Here is a 15,670-nt window from a genome sequence, read left to right on the forward strand (position 1 = left end):
TATTTCTTTAGGAAGGGAACAAACTTATATTTCTAAATGCCCATAACAAACACTCTTAGGTTAAAGGACATGATGAGAGGTGGAGCTAGTTGCGTTAAGGCTATAAGAGTATGTTAAGAAATTATTTTAGGAATGCTCAAGGATGAGCATTGTTCAAAATTTGGGGGGTGTGATAACTTGTAGAAATACAAGTTATTGTTCTCTCAAAGTTGGAATAATTAGGATTATAAGTGATGAAAATGCAGTTATGATAAAGGAAAACACATGAAATTGTATATATGTGATAAACTCATGCAAAAGTATCTTCTTAAGTGAAAAACTTATCACTAACGCACTTTAATGCAGGAATTAGAAAAATTTACTAAATGATGCAGACAAGGCCAAATGGGCATGCATCCAACTTACCTGACACATGAAAGACACATTTATCTCGTGCAGTCCATGCCAAATCATAACTTGCAAGCATGCGCATCTGACTGATGGCGTCTGATCAAGGTAGAATGGCAGGCGGTTGTCTCAGGGTATGGAATTTAATGCAATCACAAAGTGGTTGTTCTGATTGTCTATATAAAGAGATGTTGCCTACAAAAAAGAGTTTGCTAGAAAGTTAGCCATTTTCCACCCTTGGTAACCAATTGCTGTTGGAGAAAAGCTCAAGAGAAACATCTCCTTCAACTCTTCCATCGAGTTGGCAACAACATGTATAAAAACAAGCCAAAGGGGACAAGAAATTGAACCTTGCGGCTTGACTTCTTTCTTTTACTTTGCATTCTCAATCATTGTCCCATTTGATTGAACTAAGATTATATGTATAAAGACTTATTTCTTTAATTCAATCTCAATCTCAACCATTCTTCACATCTCCATCTGAAGTGTTTATGTATGTGAATCTTCTGGCTTGATAAGTGCATAAACTTTATTGCTTGAATCCACCTAATCAGTTGATTGAAGTGAAAAAGAAATTAGTTACTCGAAAGAGTAGCTACTTGTTAAACGCATCAAGGTAGGGCGTGAGTAGTTCTAGAGATAAAATTATTCATATCATTCGCTCGTTCATTTTAACTAACGCATGCAACCTACAGATAGGATAAGTTTGGCATCCACATCGAGAGTTGTTGAGCATAAATTAAATAATAGACTTCCAACACATCACGCTTACACTTAGATTTTAGCAGGCATCTGCACCGTTTCCTTTCATTGTCATTGTGCTTACATAGGCTTGTTGTTCTCACTAGGAAATCAACGCATATTATCTATGCTTGATCCAATCATCCATGAACCTTTTTTCCCTTTTTCTGAACTCATATTTCTCTCTTGCATGCGTGCTAGTAGTTTAGTGTACATAATCAATCCACATCAGCCAATTTGGAAACCACTGCAATAGATCCAAAAACCAAAACCTGCATTAGTGTACTCTAGAATTCCCGCGTTCGACCCTGGACTTACCAAGGTACTTAAGTTAGATTTATACTTGTGTCTAGCTTAAGAGAACTTGTATGAAACTAGCAAGGTATGCATGAACATAAATCTATCTTCAGTTCAACACATATCATCATCTTCATACCAAGAGATAGATTGAACATCTTCGTCATAATCATTCATTCTCATCTTTATTTATCTTCAAAAGCACAAACATGATTGAAGCGCAACAAGCAGACATAGGAAATTCATATTGTCTAGAGATGTTGCCAGTACGTTGGCACCTATCATAAGATTTAACAAAAGTATAACAATCTTTAAAAAGTGAAGGCCAATAAGGACTTGATTGAAGTACATTAGCTGCAGTTCTAGTTGGTCCAAAATGACCTTCATAGGGTGAAGAGTGACAGGAGCTCAAAATACTTACAACTTCCTTATAAAGGACACACTTTCTTATGAGACCATTTGCACACACCTTGTAAAGAAAAGGATCCTCCCAGTGATAAGATTTGATTTGTGTAAAAATTTCCTTTGCTGTGTGGGTTTATTTGGAGGCAACACCTTACCTGCAAGATAATTAACTATGTCAGCAAATCAAGGTAACCTAACCTTTACCTGATAGAGACATTCATCAAGGAAGGTCTCAACAATAGATGAGCTAGATTTTTCATTCTCAAACTCAAGCTTAGAAAGATGGTCTGTAACTAGGGATGACAAAATTTTCCGCGAGGTCGGGTCCTCGACCCGATCGGGTCGAGGCATCCTCGGTTTGACCATAAGGGTCAAATCGGGTATTTAAATCGGGTCTCCAGTCTGAGACGGGGTAGGGATGGGGAGGGGATCCCTGCCCTATCCCGACCCCGACCCCAATCCCCACCTCTGCCCCAATTTTTTTAATTATTCACATATATAATAATAAGAAGAAGAAGAATAAGAAAAAAATTGAAACAAAACTTTTAATTATAATTTTTTTCTAATTTTAATTATTAATATATACATATATACTAATACTACTAAAACAGTAGCTTGAGCTACTGTTTTAGTTCTTTTTTTTTTTAATTTTAATTTTCAATTTACAATTTTAATAATTTTAATAAAATAAAATTTTAACAACAATACTAATTTATTACATAAAATTTATAATTTTAATATAAATACTAATTTTAGTTAATTTTAGATAATAAAAATAATAAAAGAAAAAGGCGAGGACCCGAATCCCCGACCCCGATCCCAACTCCCCAAAACGGAGAATGGAGCGGGGATGGGGATTAAAAATCTCCACAAGGACAGGAATGGGGAATGCATCCCCGCCCTGACTCGGCCCCGTTGTCATCCCTATCTACAACCACATTTTCACATCCTTTCCCATCCTTTATAGCAAAATCAAATTCCTAAAAATCAAAACTCATCTCATCAATCTAGGTTTGGACTCTTTCTTATCAAACAAATATTTCAAAGTTGCATGGTCAGTATGAACAATTACCTCAGAACCACATAAGTAGGGCCTAAACTTATCAAAAACAAACACAACATCTAGCAACTCTTTTTCAGTAGTAATGTAATTCTGTTGAGTACTATCAAGAGTTTTACTAGCATAGTATATCACGCTAAAAATGTTATTCTTACATTGGCCTATGAAAACACCTAATGCATAATTACTAGTATCACACATTATTTCAAAAGGTTCAGACCACATAGTTGCAACAATGACAGGAGCAAAAACCAATTTCTCTTTCAAAAAATTAAAGGCTTTGAAACAAACATCATTAAAAACATATATAGCATCTTTTTCTAGCAAGTTACTCAAGGGTTTAGCAATTTTTGGAAAATCTTTGATAAATCTCCTGTAAAATCCTGCATGTTCTGAAGCTCCTAGCTCCTTTCACATTTGTAGAATGTGGCAATTGTTTAATTGTAGAAATTTTTTCCCTGTCCACCTCTAACCCATTTTGAATACTTTATGCCCCAAGGCAATGCCTTCCTTCATGGCAGGGTTTAATCTTCTTTGATGTTCTATTGAAGGAGTAAAGGAATCTTTCATCAGTATTCTATGCATACAGATTGATGAACTATTCCCCTTAAGATCCTCAATAGACCAACCAATGATAGATTTATTGTCCCTTAATAATCTCAGTAATTTCTCTTCTCAGTTCATTCAAATCAGTAGAAATAATAACAGGAAAAGAAGAAGTTTCACCCAAGAATGCATATTTAAAATGAGTAGGTAATTGTTTCAACTCCACAATAGGTTTCTCTACCTCACTCACAACACACAAAGACTCAGGAGGCAAGGGCTTATACATTTTGCGACAAACTTGCAGACTATCTAACCAGTCAATATACAGAGCCATATCATCAAAGCATGTATCAACATTGTCACAACCAGAATCTACAATGCTCGTTCTAAATAATCTCTAGCAAGTAAGACATTTGGGGGTTGTTTCTATCTTGGGAACAACTTGATTTCATGGTTTAGCAAGAAATAGAACTGTGTTTCTTTGTCGACAGTTAAAGCTGAATACATTGCTGCAGGAAGTAGCTACACCTAGTTGATATTGATGAAACAAATGTTACAGGAGTATGATGTCACACAAGATTTCATGACTCTTTACTGTGACAATATAAGTGCAATTATTATATCCAAAAATCTTGTTCAACACAACCATACTAAACACATTGACATTAGTTATCACTTTATTCGTGACCTTGTGAAGAGTAAGTGACGTGGAAAATTTACGCACAAGCGAACACGGTGGAGTTGTAATATACTAAAACGACTTAAAAGGTCAAGTATCTTCCTGGGGGATCAAAGAAACAGTTATTATTTATCTATTTAGAACCATATCAATTTTAGCTAGGAAATTAGAAAGTCAAATTGAATGATGTTTTGATTGAAATGCAATCAAGACAAACAAATGTAATTTTAGAATTAAAGAGTGTCCTAGGGTGTCGGTTTCATTACATACTTCATTGAACAATACCTAGGTCAATCATGGAATTAAGCAGTACCATTTATCTAAGTCTAGAAACAAAATTTTGAATTATTGTCTTTCGAAAATAATTCTTTCTCATGTGATCCTAAATAATAACTAACATTGTGATATCAAATTAATCTCATGACATTAAACATTGTCATCAACAACTTTTACTACTCTCCTAACTACATGATCGGTTAATAACAATTTAATGTTACAAGTCCGGTAAGCATGCAATCCACCGAATTAAACATTCAATCTAGCATTTATTGATGGCCAATAAATATAAATTGAAAATAGTAACATTAAAAGATAAAGAGTTATGCAATTCCATAAAATTCCTAAGTATTAATTCAAATCTACATGTAAATCCAATAACTCCCTAAAACAAAGAGTTTAAACACTCATGGTTCTCAAGAACATATTTGAATACAAAATTGAGAGCATTCAAATAAAGAAAAACAAAGAATTAGAGAAAACCACATTCGGAATATTCCTCCTTTAGTGAAAATTGCCACTCCTTTCTCTGTTACACGTCGAGAAGTTGAACAGTCTCCACAGTTGGTCTTCACTCTCAACTCTTGGGTGAGAACTCTCTCTTTTTTGTCTCAAGACTTAGAGGGACCCAAGTTCTCATGTGAAGGGACTTCACTAAGTAACAAGGAAGATAACCAAACTAATAAAAGTCTCACACACTGTCGAAAGTCGAAATGTTCGTCACTAATATTATCACACTTAGGGGGAGCCTAAGTACAATTGACAGGGAGTCTCATATCTAGGGGGAGCCTATGTGACTTTGGAGTTGAATTCTACGTGAGCCACTGAAGTAGCTGGTGTATTATAGATAAGCACTACGTTGTAATTGCTTGACTTTTTAATATTAGTGGATTATCTTTCCTGGGCACACTGCCCTCCAAACGTTGGCGGATTATCGCCGAACTAGGTTACCAACTTTTATGTACCTTTACTTGTTTACTTCTTGTTAGTATTTTTGTTGTTATAGTGCTTGTCAGTGCTTTTCGTTTAACATCCGTATATTGAGTGTTGAGTCAACCCATCGCTTTTTCAATGAGAATATGAATTTCTTTTTTAAAAAATGGTATCTAACTTTTTAGGGTTTGAGAATTTTCTTTGAGAAGTTGGAGATCTTTTAAAATCAATTTTTTTCGTGAACTTTTATGTATTTTTCTTGTAAGAAATTGACCAAGATCTTATTAAGAAAGACAAAATACGACTACATTTAATTTTAAAAAAATAGCTTTCATAAATTTTATGTATTTTTCTTGTAAGAAATCGATTAGGTCTTTTATTTGTAAATAAGTTGGTTCATCTTCCTTTATTTAAAAACAATCATTTTCTTTACCATGCCAAGACTGAATAACCATATCATCAATTTATTGAAGCTTAAAATGACCCTAGTCATCATCTAGTCAACATTTCGTTAGATGGCCTAACGGTTTTGTTATCTTGAGGACTAAAATGAAGCATTCTTGAAATGTCAAGGGCAAAGTGTTAGTTGAAACATACAAACTAAATTGAAACTAAACCTAAAATATAGGGACTAAGAGGGTATTTCCCTTTTTTTTCACAAATTATACCAAATGCACTATTAAAAATCAAACTAAATGTTAAAGCTTTTTTTAGTATAACAATGTAGAAGTAGAAGATTCGATCCTTTTATCTTTTAATAGAAAATATATATTTTATATCAATTGAATTATGTTTTGACGCTAGAAACAAAGACGATCTTTTAATGTTAAAAGCAACTTGGACTGAGAATCAAAGTCTTTATCGTTGACTCATATTAATAATGGAAGTCATTATTAATGGTAGAATAACAAATTTCTAACTTTGAATTTAACGACTAAATGTTGTTAATTTTCCCTCTCCGAAGTCTAGTTTGAAAAGGACCGAAGCCCACGAGGACAAGAAATAATTTTGTTAGATTTTGAAACTTTGGAGCTTAATTATACATTTCATCACATAATTCCATAAATTTCAATTATGTTTCTAAAAGTCAGTTATTTCTATTTTAGTAAATTAAATATATCTCAATCAATAATATTTATATTGTATGTCAAAGATCTCATTCGAAAATTACTTATTCTTCTCTTTAGGATTGTCGAGAGGCTATTTATATTGTCCTTCTTCTGACAATCACATGTAACTACGTGTAACTCTGGTGATGTCAAGATTGTTTACGATGCTCGAGGCTGTAGGGTGTTAAAGTGAGTATCGGCCAATCATTTCTCAATTGGTATATATTTATCAGGTCAGTTGGTCGGTTCAAAACCAAGGCTCTAACTTTTTTCTTTTGGAATACACATTCTCCTACGACGCAGTTCTCCTTGGGTTTGGGCCCGCCTTGTGAGCTTTGGAACTTGCTCGAGGCCACCCTCGACAAATGCATTTAAATATTCAGCAATGTGATTACAACTACACAATTTAATGTGACACTCCAATTTGACTACATGTTATATACTTATATCTTCCTCGTGGTCCAGATATAACAATCCTATTCATATCTTTCCGTTTATTTCCAATTTGTCCAATTGTGTTTTATTCTTTTCTTTTTAGTTCAACAAATTGCAAAGTAAAGAATAGAACCATCTATTTTTAATATGATATAATTAATACCTTATCACTAACCTATCCCCCAACCAAATTCGTGTGTAATATGTGCACCTAATTAATTCAAACATAAAAAAGGTACTACTTTTAAATTTCATATTCAATAAATATCAAAGACATTATAATAAACTCTCTACAAAAAGTCATGACTTTTTGTAGCCCAACAAGAGTCAACACGTTTACCAGTTTCATTTCATTGTACTACTACTTTATTCGTCCATGTCCACATTGATAGTCTACTATTATGATCCATTTTAGAAGTGTTTTTAAAATAGTTAAAATTATTTTTATTATCTATATTTATAATTATTTAATATTTAATTTTATACTTTTAAACGTAATTTTTATACTAAAAAATAATTTTTAATGAGTAAAAATATTATTAGAGTGATTTTGAAAATGATAAAAGTGAATTTAACCATTTAGAATCACTCTCAAACATCTCATTCATCTACCATCTAATATATTTATGGTTCATCCTTCAAGTTAAATTTTGTTTGACCAAACTCTATATTTCATACATAATTTAAAACTAAATTACAAAAAATATTCATATCCTTTTAAAATTGCAATATTATCTTCGACCTTTTTTAAGTGATTCAAAACTATGTTTAGAGTAGGAATTCCTTAACATTTGGGATGAAAATTGAGACTTGGGCAACAAAGTGGCCCCAATTTTCGTTATAAGTCATTACTACACTATTTTAAATTTCAATTTTTGTCCAAAATTTAAATGCATTTTTGTTTTCATTGTACTTTTGAACCATTATTTATGAAAAGTGAACGATAATATTAAGTTAAAATATCATTTTAGTCTATGAACTTTGAAGTTTGTTTAAATTTTGTCCCTATAATTTCAAATATCAAAATTTAGTTCATGTATTTTCAATAAATCTTAAATTTAGTCCCTAATACTAGTTTATTATTAATTTTTTCAAAAACTTTCTAGGGAAACTTACCTTTTTTAATGCCTAAATTTTGAAACGTATGTGTGTTTGATTCTTGAATTTTAAAAATGTTTCTTTAAGTTCTCAAGTTCTTAAGAATAAATGCATTTGGCTAGTTCCTAAGTTTTTAATAATATGTTTAAAAGTCCTTAAAGTAATTTTCTTAATTATTTTAAATAATTATATTGTATTTAAATTAGAAAAATAGTTTTTAAAAGTAATTTTAAAAAAATTATTTTTCTAATTTAAAATGTGAGTTAGTTATTTAAAATAATAATAAACTATTCAAGGGACTTCAAAAATCAATATTTAAAAACTCAGGGACTAAAGTATATTTTAAAAACTTAAAGACCGCAACTATTATTAAAATTCTAGGACTTAAATATTACATTTTGAAAACATGAGAATCGAACATACCCATCCTTCAAAACTCGAGACTAATTTAGGATTTACTGAAAGGACAAGGCCTAAAATTGAACAAATCTCAAAGTCCAATACCAAAATAGTATTTTAATCATAATATTAATCATCCATTTGGATTCAAGAAAGTTTAAGAAATGATTTTAAGTTATGCGATTTTTAAATTTGAAAAATGATTTTAAATAAATTACTTTGTTTGGAATGAGAAAGATTTGAAATAAAAATATTTAACATCTTATGTTTGGATGGAATCTGAAAAAAAAAATAAGTATTTTATATCAATTGAAAATTTGAATACGCCATAGTTAATTAAAATTTTTACTTTTAAATACTATGAAATCATGTAAAATCCAAATATTATAGTGAAGAAAGTTTTTTTTAAAGTAAAAATAGGATATTAAATCACTTCGAATCTTAAAATAATTCTCTTTTCACGTAATAACAAATAACAAAATTTATTTAAAATCTGTCACGAAATTGAAATAGTTTAGAGGTCCAAACAGGCATAAAACTTTAATGAAAGATTTAAGTCAAAGTCGAAATTAAATTTCATCATTAAGTGGCCAAAATTGAATAAAAACGCCAATATATATCCGGCTGGATAAAGTAAAATAATTTCAAAACCCCCAAAATAAAAAGAAAAAAAAATGCATTATTTGAATATACTTCTCTTCTTCCTCTTCCTTTCTTCTACACTAGCCAAAACGAAATCAGATCCGCCGTCCAGCCCCGGTGGCAAGCACTTCGTTCTAGTTCACGGAGCTTGCCTTGGCGCCTGGTCATGGTACAAGCTATACACGCTGCTCAGATCGGCCGGGCACCGAGTGACGGTGCTAGACATGGCGGGGGCCGGAATTGATCCGAGGGAGGCGGAGAGTCTGAAATCGTTTAGCGAGTACGTCCAGCCGTTGACGGATTTCATGGCGGAGGTGGCGGAGGAGGAGAAGGTGATTCTGGTAGGGCACAGCCAAGGCGGACTGTGCATCTCGAAGGCGATGGAGGATTTTCCGGATAAAATATCTGTGGCTATTTTTGTCGCCGCCGCCATGCCTGGCCCATCCCTAAACGCTTCATTTCTACTTCAACAGGTATTATTAATATTACTTTTATTCCAATATATGTATATATATATATATAAAGTTCTTGGACCTAATATTTTGTGAAAAATACTCTTAATTTTTAAAAATTTACAAATAACAAACTTTTAAAAAATATTTAAGAAACACTCTTATCATCGTTTGTTAAACTTTCAAAACTTAAAAAAAAAAAAAAAAAAAAAAAAACTATATATATAAATATAAATATAAAAAAAAATATTTAAAAATATTTACATTTTATAAAAAAAAATACAAAAGTAGAAAGTAGTTTTGAAACTTTTTTAATACTTTTGGAATTTTTTTATTAATAAAAATTTCCCTTAAAAAATAGTCTTAAACTTAGAAAAAATTCAAAATGATATTAATGGTTAATGTATGGACAGAAATCATCAATACCTTGTTACAAAAATATATATGAACTTTTTATGGCTTTTTTATAACCTATCATCTCCCTTCCATTTTCTTTCTGTCCCTTCCCTCAACTTATGGTGTAGCACTTCTCTATTTTCTTTATTTTTTCTCCCTTCTTGTTTATTGTTTAACCTTTGTTTATCTCATAAAAAAAAATTACTCCCATATATATACACACTATAACAAAAAAAAAAAAAAAAAAAAAAAATGGAAGCACCAAGGAGTCCTTAAAACTTAAATGTTTTTAAAAAGTTGTATGTTTGTAATATGGTGTGTGTTAATAACCAAATACATCGTTATTGTTTTGATAAGTCATTAAATAAATTAGAAAAAAATGGGAGCATCTATCTTAAAAAAATTAGAATATCTACTATTTGATTTTAAATTGATTTTTTTCGAACTCAATAAAATTTTAAACAAATTGATCATTACACTAATGACAAGTATTCATGCAACTTTTGACATTTCAAGGATAATTTTGAAATGAGTATTGGCCGTATAAAAAGTATTTTTCTAATTATTTTAGTTTAAGAATATTTTTTAATTTTTTGAAAATTCGGATGTATTTTTTAAACAAAACACTAAGTGTTTTTATATTTTCATTGTTAACTTCAATTTTTCACTAAATACTCTTGATTCTTAGGTTTCCAGTTTTGTTTCAATCCTTTTTTTTTTTAAAGAAATTGTAATTAAAGTGTGGACATGAGAATCGAACCTCAAACCACGATAGTATGAACAACCTACACTCTTGTTGGCAAAATACTTTATAGCCAACTTCATGGTAAATAGAAACACAAACACAAAATGGAGATGCAGAGTATTGAGGTTGATAGTATGAACAGTATGTCAATTGAAATTATATATATATATATATATATATATATATATATATATATTAAGAGGTATTATAATTAAAGTGTGGGGTGGGGGAATCGAACCTTAAACCACGAAGTTGATAGTAAAGTATAACTAAATCAATATCTTTAATTTAAGAGAGTAGATACCAAATATTTTGAGCTCGTTGTATACTATATATATAAAACCAAAGTTTTAATGTAATTTTTTTATGGTACTTATTGTGTTGGCAGCTTCGCAAGAGGATAGATTTTGGGCCAGACAGCCGTTATACATTTGGTAATGGGCCCAAAAGCCCTCCAACAACTTTGACATTTGGCCCACTGTTCTTGGCATCTAAACTATTCAACAAAAGCCCCAAAGAGGTAAATCAATTGTTTATGTCCATTGGTAATGTTTTATTAATATTTATGATTTGTAGAACTTCACAATACCTATACAAAAATATTAGAAATCAATTGGTAAAATTAACCAACTATTAATTACCATATATTTTAACAAGTTTCAACTTGTTACAACTCCAAATTTATATATCATACATTGGATAATTTGAAAAGGTTACTTAGTTGTTGAAACATATCTTTATATCTATATAGTATATGTTACCATATATCTTAAAAGTCAAGTTCGATTTTTTAACCTTATCCAACGTAATTTCTCATTATAAATAAACCTAATTCATGAGCTAAATACAACTAGATTTGTTAAGGTCCCATTTGATAGCTATTTCATTTGGTAACTATTTTATTATTTACTTTCTACTAATGGTTTCACAAACCAAATCGTCTTTTCACAAACTAAATAAAGTAGTAAATTAATTTTTTAAAATTTATTTTTGTTTATAGAATTTAATTAAGAATTCAAGTGTTTATTTAAAAAAAAAAAAAAAAAAAAAAAAAAAAAAACCTAAAAACCGTGTATGAAAATGGAGAGAAATTAAATAAAATTTAAAGATAGAAAACTAATAATGAAGGTCTCGTTTAGTAACCATTTCGTTTTTTTATTTTTGAAAATTAAGCTTATAAACATCTATTCCATCATAAGTTTATATGTTTTGTTGTCTAGATTTTATGAAGGTTTTCAAAATCAAAGCCAAAATTTAAAAACTCATAGAAAACAGCATATTTTTCAACAATCAAATACTAAAAACGAATTGGTTACCGAATAATACTGAAATGTTTGAATATAAACATTTAGTTAAAATACTATTTTGGTATCTATACTTTGGAATTTGCATCTAATCTTCATACTTTCAAATGTCCAATTTTAGTGTAGTACTTTCAATAAATCTTAAATTTAGTCATTCAATGTTAATTTTTATCGAAATTTGTTCAATAATAATAATAATAATAATTTTCATTCAAGAAACTATAAAATGTGAATTTGTTGCCAAAATTTAGAGTAAAAATATTAACCGACAATAATATGTTTTTGAAAAAAAAAATCAAAAGCTAATATAGTGGAGATTAAATTTAAAATTTATTACAAACACAAAGGAAAATAAAATGGAAGATTTGAAAGTATAGAGTAAATTTGAAGTACAAAACGATATTTTAAGCTAAACACTTTGAATTTTGGTACGAAAGGACTTGACATTAGGGAGGACACTGATGAGACCAACCCATTTGTTCGAGGGACAACAATGGAACAAGGATTTAGTTTTGACGAAACAAAGGTATGGCGCCGTCAAACGAGTTTTTGTTGTTTTGGATAAGGATAAGGTTATCCAAAAGAGCTTCCAAAAATGGGTGATTCGTAGAAACCCACCAACTGCTGTTGTGGAAGTTACAGGATCTGATCATATGGTTATGATGTCTAAGCCGTTGGATCTCTTCCACAAACTTTCCCACATTGCTCATCACTATTCTTAGTCTATTGTTCTTTTTTTGGGTACTATTGTCACATCTAAACTTCACTCCATTTTAATTCTCATTTGAATTGGTAATTATGTTTCGGAGTAATGTCTAATAATGGAATACACACTTTACGTATTTTGTGGAGTTGCGAAGTTTAAGAAATTGTGAAGTTTGGAGAATCGTAAATTCTTGAAACCTACAAGTAAAGAGTTAATAAAACATAATATTGATATCTTTTAATTGTGAAGTCCAACAAATTTCTTGGGTCCAACAAATAGTGGAGTTCATAACTCCATTTATCACTTCCTAACTCCTTGGCCAAACATCCTAAAAAATTAAGTTGAGTAGTAGGACAAAAAGTGCACAAAAGTAAATATTTTAGTCCCGCTTTATAATTGTTTTGATTTTTTTTGGGCTTGGAAAAATTAAATTTATAAACTCTGCATTGCTTAATAATTTCTTTTTTTTCACTTTTTCTAAAATGTTTTTTTTATAATAAAGCCAAAATTTGAAAACTATATATTTTATAAAATTTTGGCTAAGAATTCAAGCATTTCTTTAAAAAAATGTGAGAATCATAGTAGACAACAAATCTCGTCTACATGTCTCTACAATAGTATGATATTGTCCACTATGGGTATAAACCCTTATAATTTTGTTTTTGGAACCACTTCAAAAGACCTCATACTAATGGAGATAATTGTTCTTACTTATATATCCATGATCATTCCTTTCCCTAACCAATGTGTGATTTTGTTTGCACTCCTAATATGAACTACTTATATGTTAGACAACTTCTACAAAGACTCTCAAATAGCTTACTCTTAATGAAGAGTTTAGACTCCCCCTAAACTTGAGACTCTCTCTCGTGTTTCTTTATTATTCTTTTCATCTTCTTATTTGAAACACACTTCAAAACAAGATAGCTTAGGCTCTTCTTAAGACCAAGAATCCCTCTTAAAGCTAGAACTTAGACTCCTCCAAGTACAAAACCAATACTGAACTTAATCTTCACTGAAGTAAAAGCATGAATATGTTGGAGAAAATGATATATAAGAACTTAATACATTAGTAAATTGATTGCACCTCAACTAGATACAGTAATTATAGTATATACAATAATAATGTACAAACTAAAATGTAAGCCAAATAATATAATAATACTTATGAATTTAAATAACCAAGAACCTTAAAATATTGTGGAGATGTTAATAAATAGTCGAGACGTGCTTCTAATAAGCATTGTCCTGACGTTGATTGTTCTGCACGGGCTGCAAGCAGACTAGAATGATCGTCTCAACATGATACGACGATTATTTCAGTAAAAAAAAAACCTTGAACTACAAGGATTTGGTAGAACTTTGGAAGTGTGCTCTCAACTCAACTCAAGATCAAAAAAAAAAAAGAAATGAGAGAGTTCTTTAATTTTAGAATGTGATGCTACAAATAAAGAAACAAGTTGCTATTTATAGAATAACAACTTAGTAACTCTCCAAAATACAAAATAATATCAAATAAATACAAAATTAAAACATTTGTTAAATTTAACTCAACTGAATTGTTACTTGGCCAAAATCAAACATAACTCATTCAAATTGAAGAAAGTACAAATCACTTTCATATATGTTAAATTTGTACATGAAACATCATCTATTTTGATGGTTTCAATTCAATTTGAAATCAAGCATGAATTTTTTTAGAGTTTGGTCTTTGGTTTTTAAAAAGTACACCCAACTTTTCCTAGAAAAAACATAAGTGAGAGAGACAGAAAATACCTTGATCCCTTTAAGAAAGATGTTTGAGCGGCCCCCAAAGATCTGAATGTATGTAATCCAATATCTCTTTATTCTTAGAGATGTCTAAAATACCCGCAGATAGGGAATCTCCGATTATACAGGGAATGAAGGAGGGAGTGGGGAATGAATTTTTTTCCCATTTATCATTTGGGGTCAAGGACGGAGATTGTATTCCCCTCCCTCAACCCCACCCGTGTCCTGCCCCACCCCGACTTGTTATATAGATCATAAATTATAAACTATAATATATATTAATATTAATAATAATTTAAAAAATTTATTACTTTAATTCCTTAAATATTGTAATATAGTTGAATTTTAATTTTTAGAAATGATGAGAATTTGGTATTTTAATTATATCTTTTAATTATAAATTTATTATTATTTTTGTTATAAAAGATTGACAATATTTTATTTAAATGAAAATTGTTATGGTATCTTGGAAAATTTGAGATAATGGGGAATATGGTGGAAATGTGGGTTTCCCTTCATTTTCTCAAGAACTAAACTAGGATAAATGTATTTTCCTTATTCCACTCAAATTGGTTGCTTCTAATATTGTTGTTGTGTTTAGTTTCTACTAAACTATGGGGATATGCTCTATATGATTTCTGGAAAAATGAGGTTAGGTGTTTGGTTTCCTTCATTTTTTTTGGGAGCTAAACAAGGATGAATATATTCTAGTTTCTTCCTTTTTTTCTAATTTCACATTTTCTTTTCATTTTTCAACTTTTTTTTATAGTTGAATCATGAGGTTGCTGTAGAAGGTTTGTTTTTCCTTCAATTTTGGGAATAGTACAAGCTATGTCACTGAACCATGAATTTATGCTTTTGAAATATTTATGGCCAAATTTTTTTTGTTTAATTATATTCTTAAATCTTATCCACATAAAATCTAAAATTTCTACTGCTGACTAGTTGGATTAGAGGTTTCTTAATGCTTATCTAGCTAAAGAGATCCATCTAATGGTAACTTGAGAAAGTTTACTTGTTTTTTGTTCTGACTCTTTCTTTCTTGACCACTTTTGTTTTGCTAATTGATGAAATGTTAGGAACGTATTGAAAAAATGATAATGAAGGGAGAAATACTTTCTCAACTAATATAAAAGATGATGCAATAAGCAAAATTTTTTGCACTGATTGTGATCATGTTAGAAGACTTGTTTTTGGGGGTGACCACATCAAAATTGTCTGCATTTTCTCAAATAGAGAGTTATACTCAACTTGAAGAAAAGTGTAACAAGATGGATGGAGAGATGACCC

At 30.3% G+C, this 15,670-nt stretch overlaps 1 protein-coding gene across 1 annotated transcript; it reads left to right on the forward strand.

Annotated features, from left to right (window-relative positions):
* Nucleotides 1–8,863: 8,863 nt before the first annotated feature.
* Nucleotides 8,864–12,746, forward strand: LOC120087560 (methyl jasmonate esterase 1-like). Its single transcript, XM_039044362.2, has 3 exons — nt 8,864–9,480; nt 10,989–11,120; nt 12,342–12,746. Exons 1-3 carry the CDS (start codon nt 9,040–9,042, stop codon nt 12,624–12,626), a joined length of 858 nt encoding a protein of 285 aa, XP_038900290.2. The 5' UTR covers nt 8,864–9,039; the 3' UTR covers nt 12,627–12,746.
* The last annotated feature ends 2,924 nt before the right edge of the window (nt 12,747–15,670 follow it).

Source organism: Benincasa hispida, chromosome 10, assembly GCF_027475165.1.
Source record: "Benincasa hispida cultivar pf3 chromosome 10, pf3_genome.v1.1, whole genome shotgun sequence".
NCBI lineage: Eukaryota > Viridiplantae > Streptophyta > Magnoliopsida > Cucurbitales > Cucurbitaceae > Benincasa > Benincasa hispida.

Excerpts from the sequence above, each read along its gene's own strand:
- LOC120087560 (XM_039044362.2), top strand. The coding sequence starts at position 9,040 with ATGCATTATTTGAATATACTTCTCTTCTTCCTCTTCCTTTCTTCTACA. Across the intron at positions 9,481-10,988 it reads CTTCATTTCTACTTCAACAG|CTTCGCAAGAGGATAGATTT; the intron begins GTATTATTAATA and ends TTGTGTTGGCAG. Across the intron at positions 11,121-12,341 it reads TCAACAAAAGCCCCAAAGAG|GACTTGACATTAGGGAGGAC; the intron begins GTAAATCAATTG and ends TTGGTACGAAAG.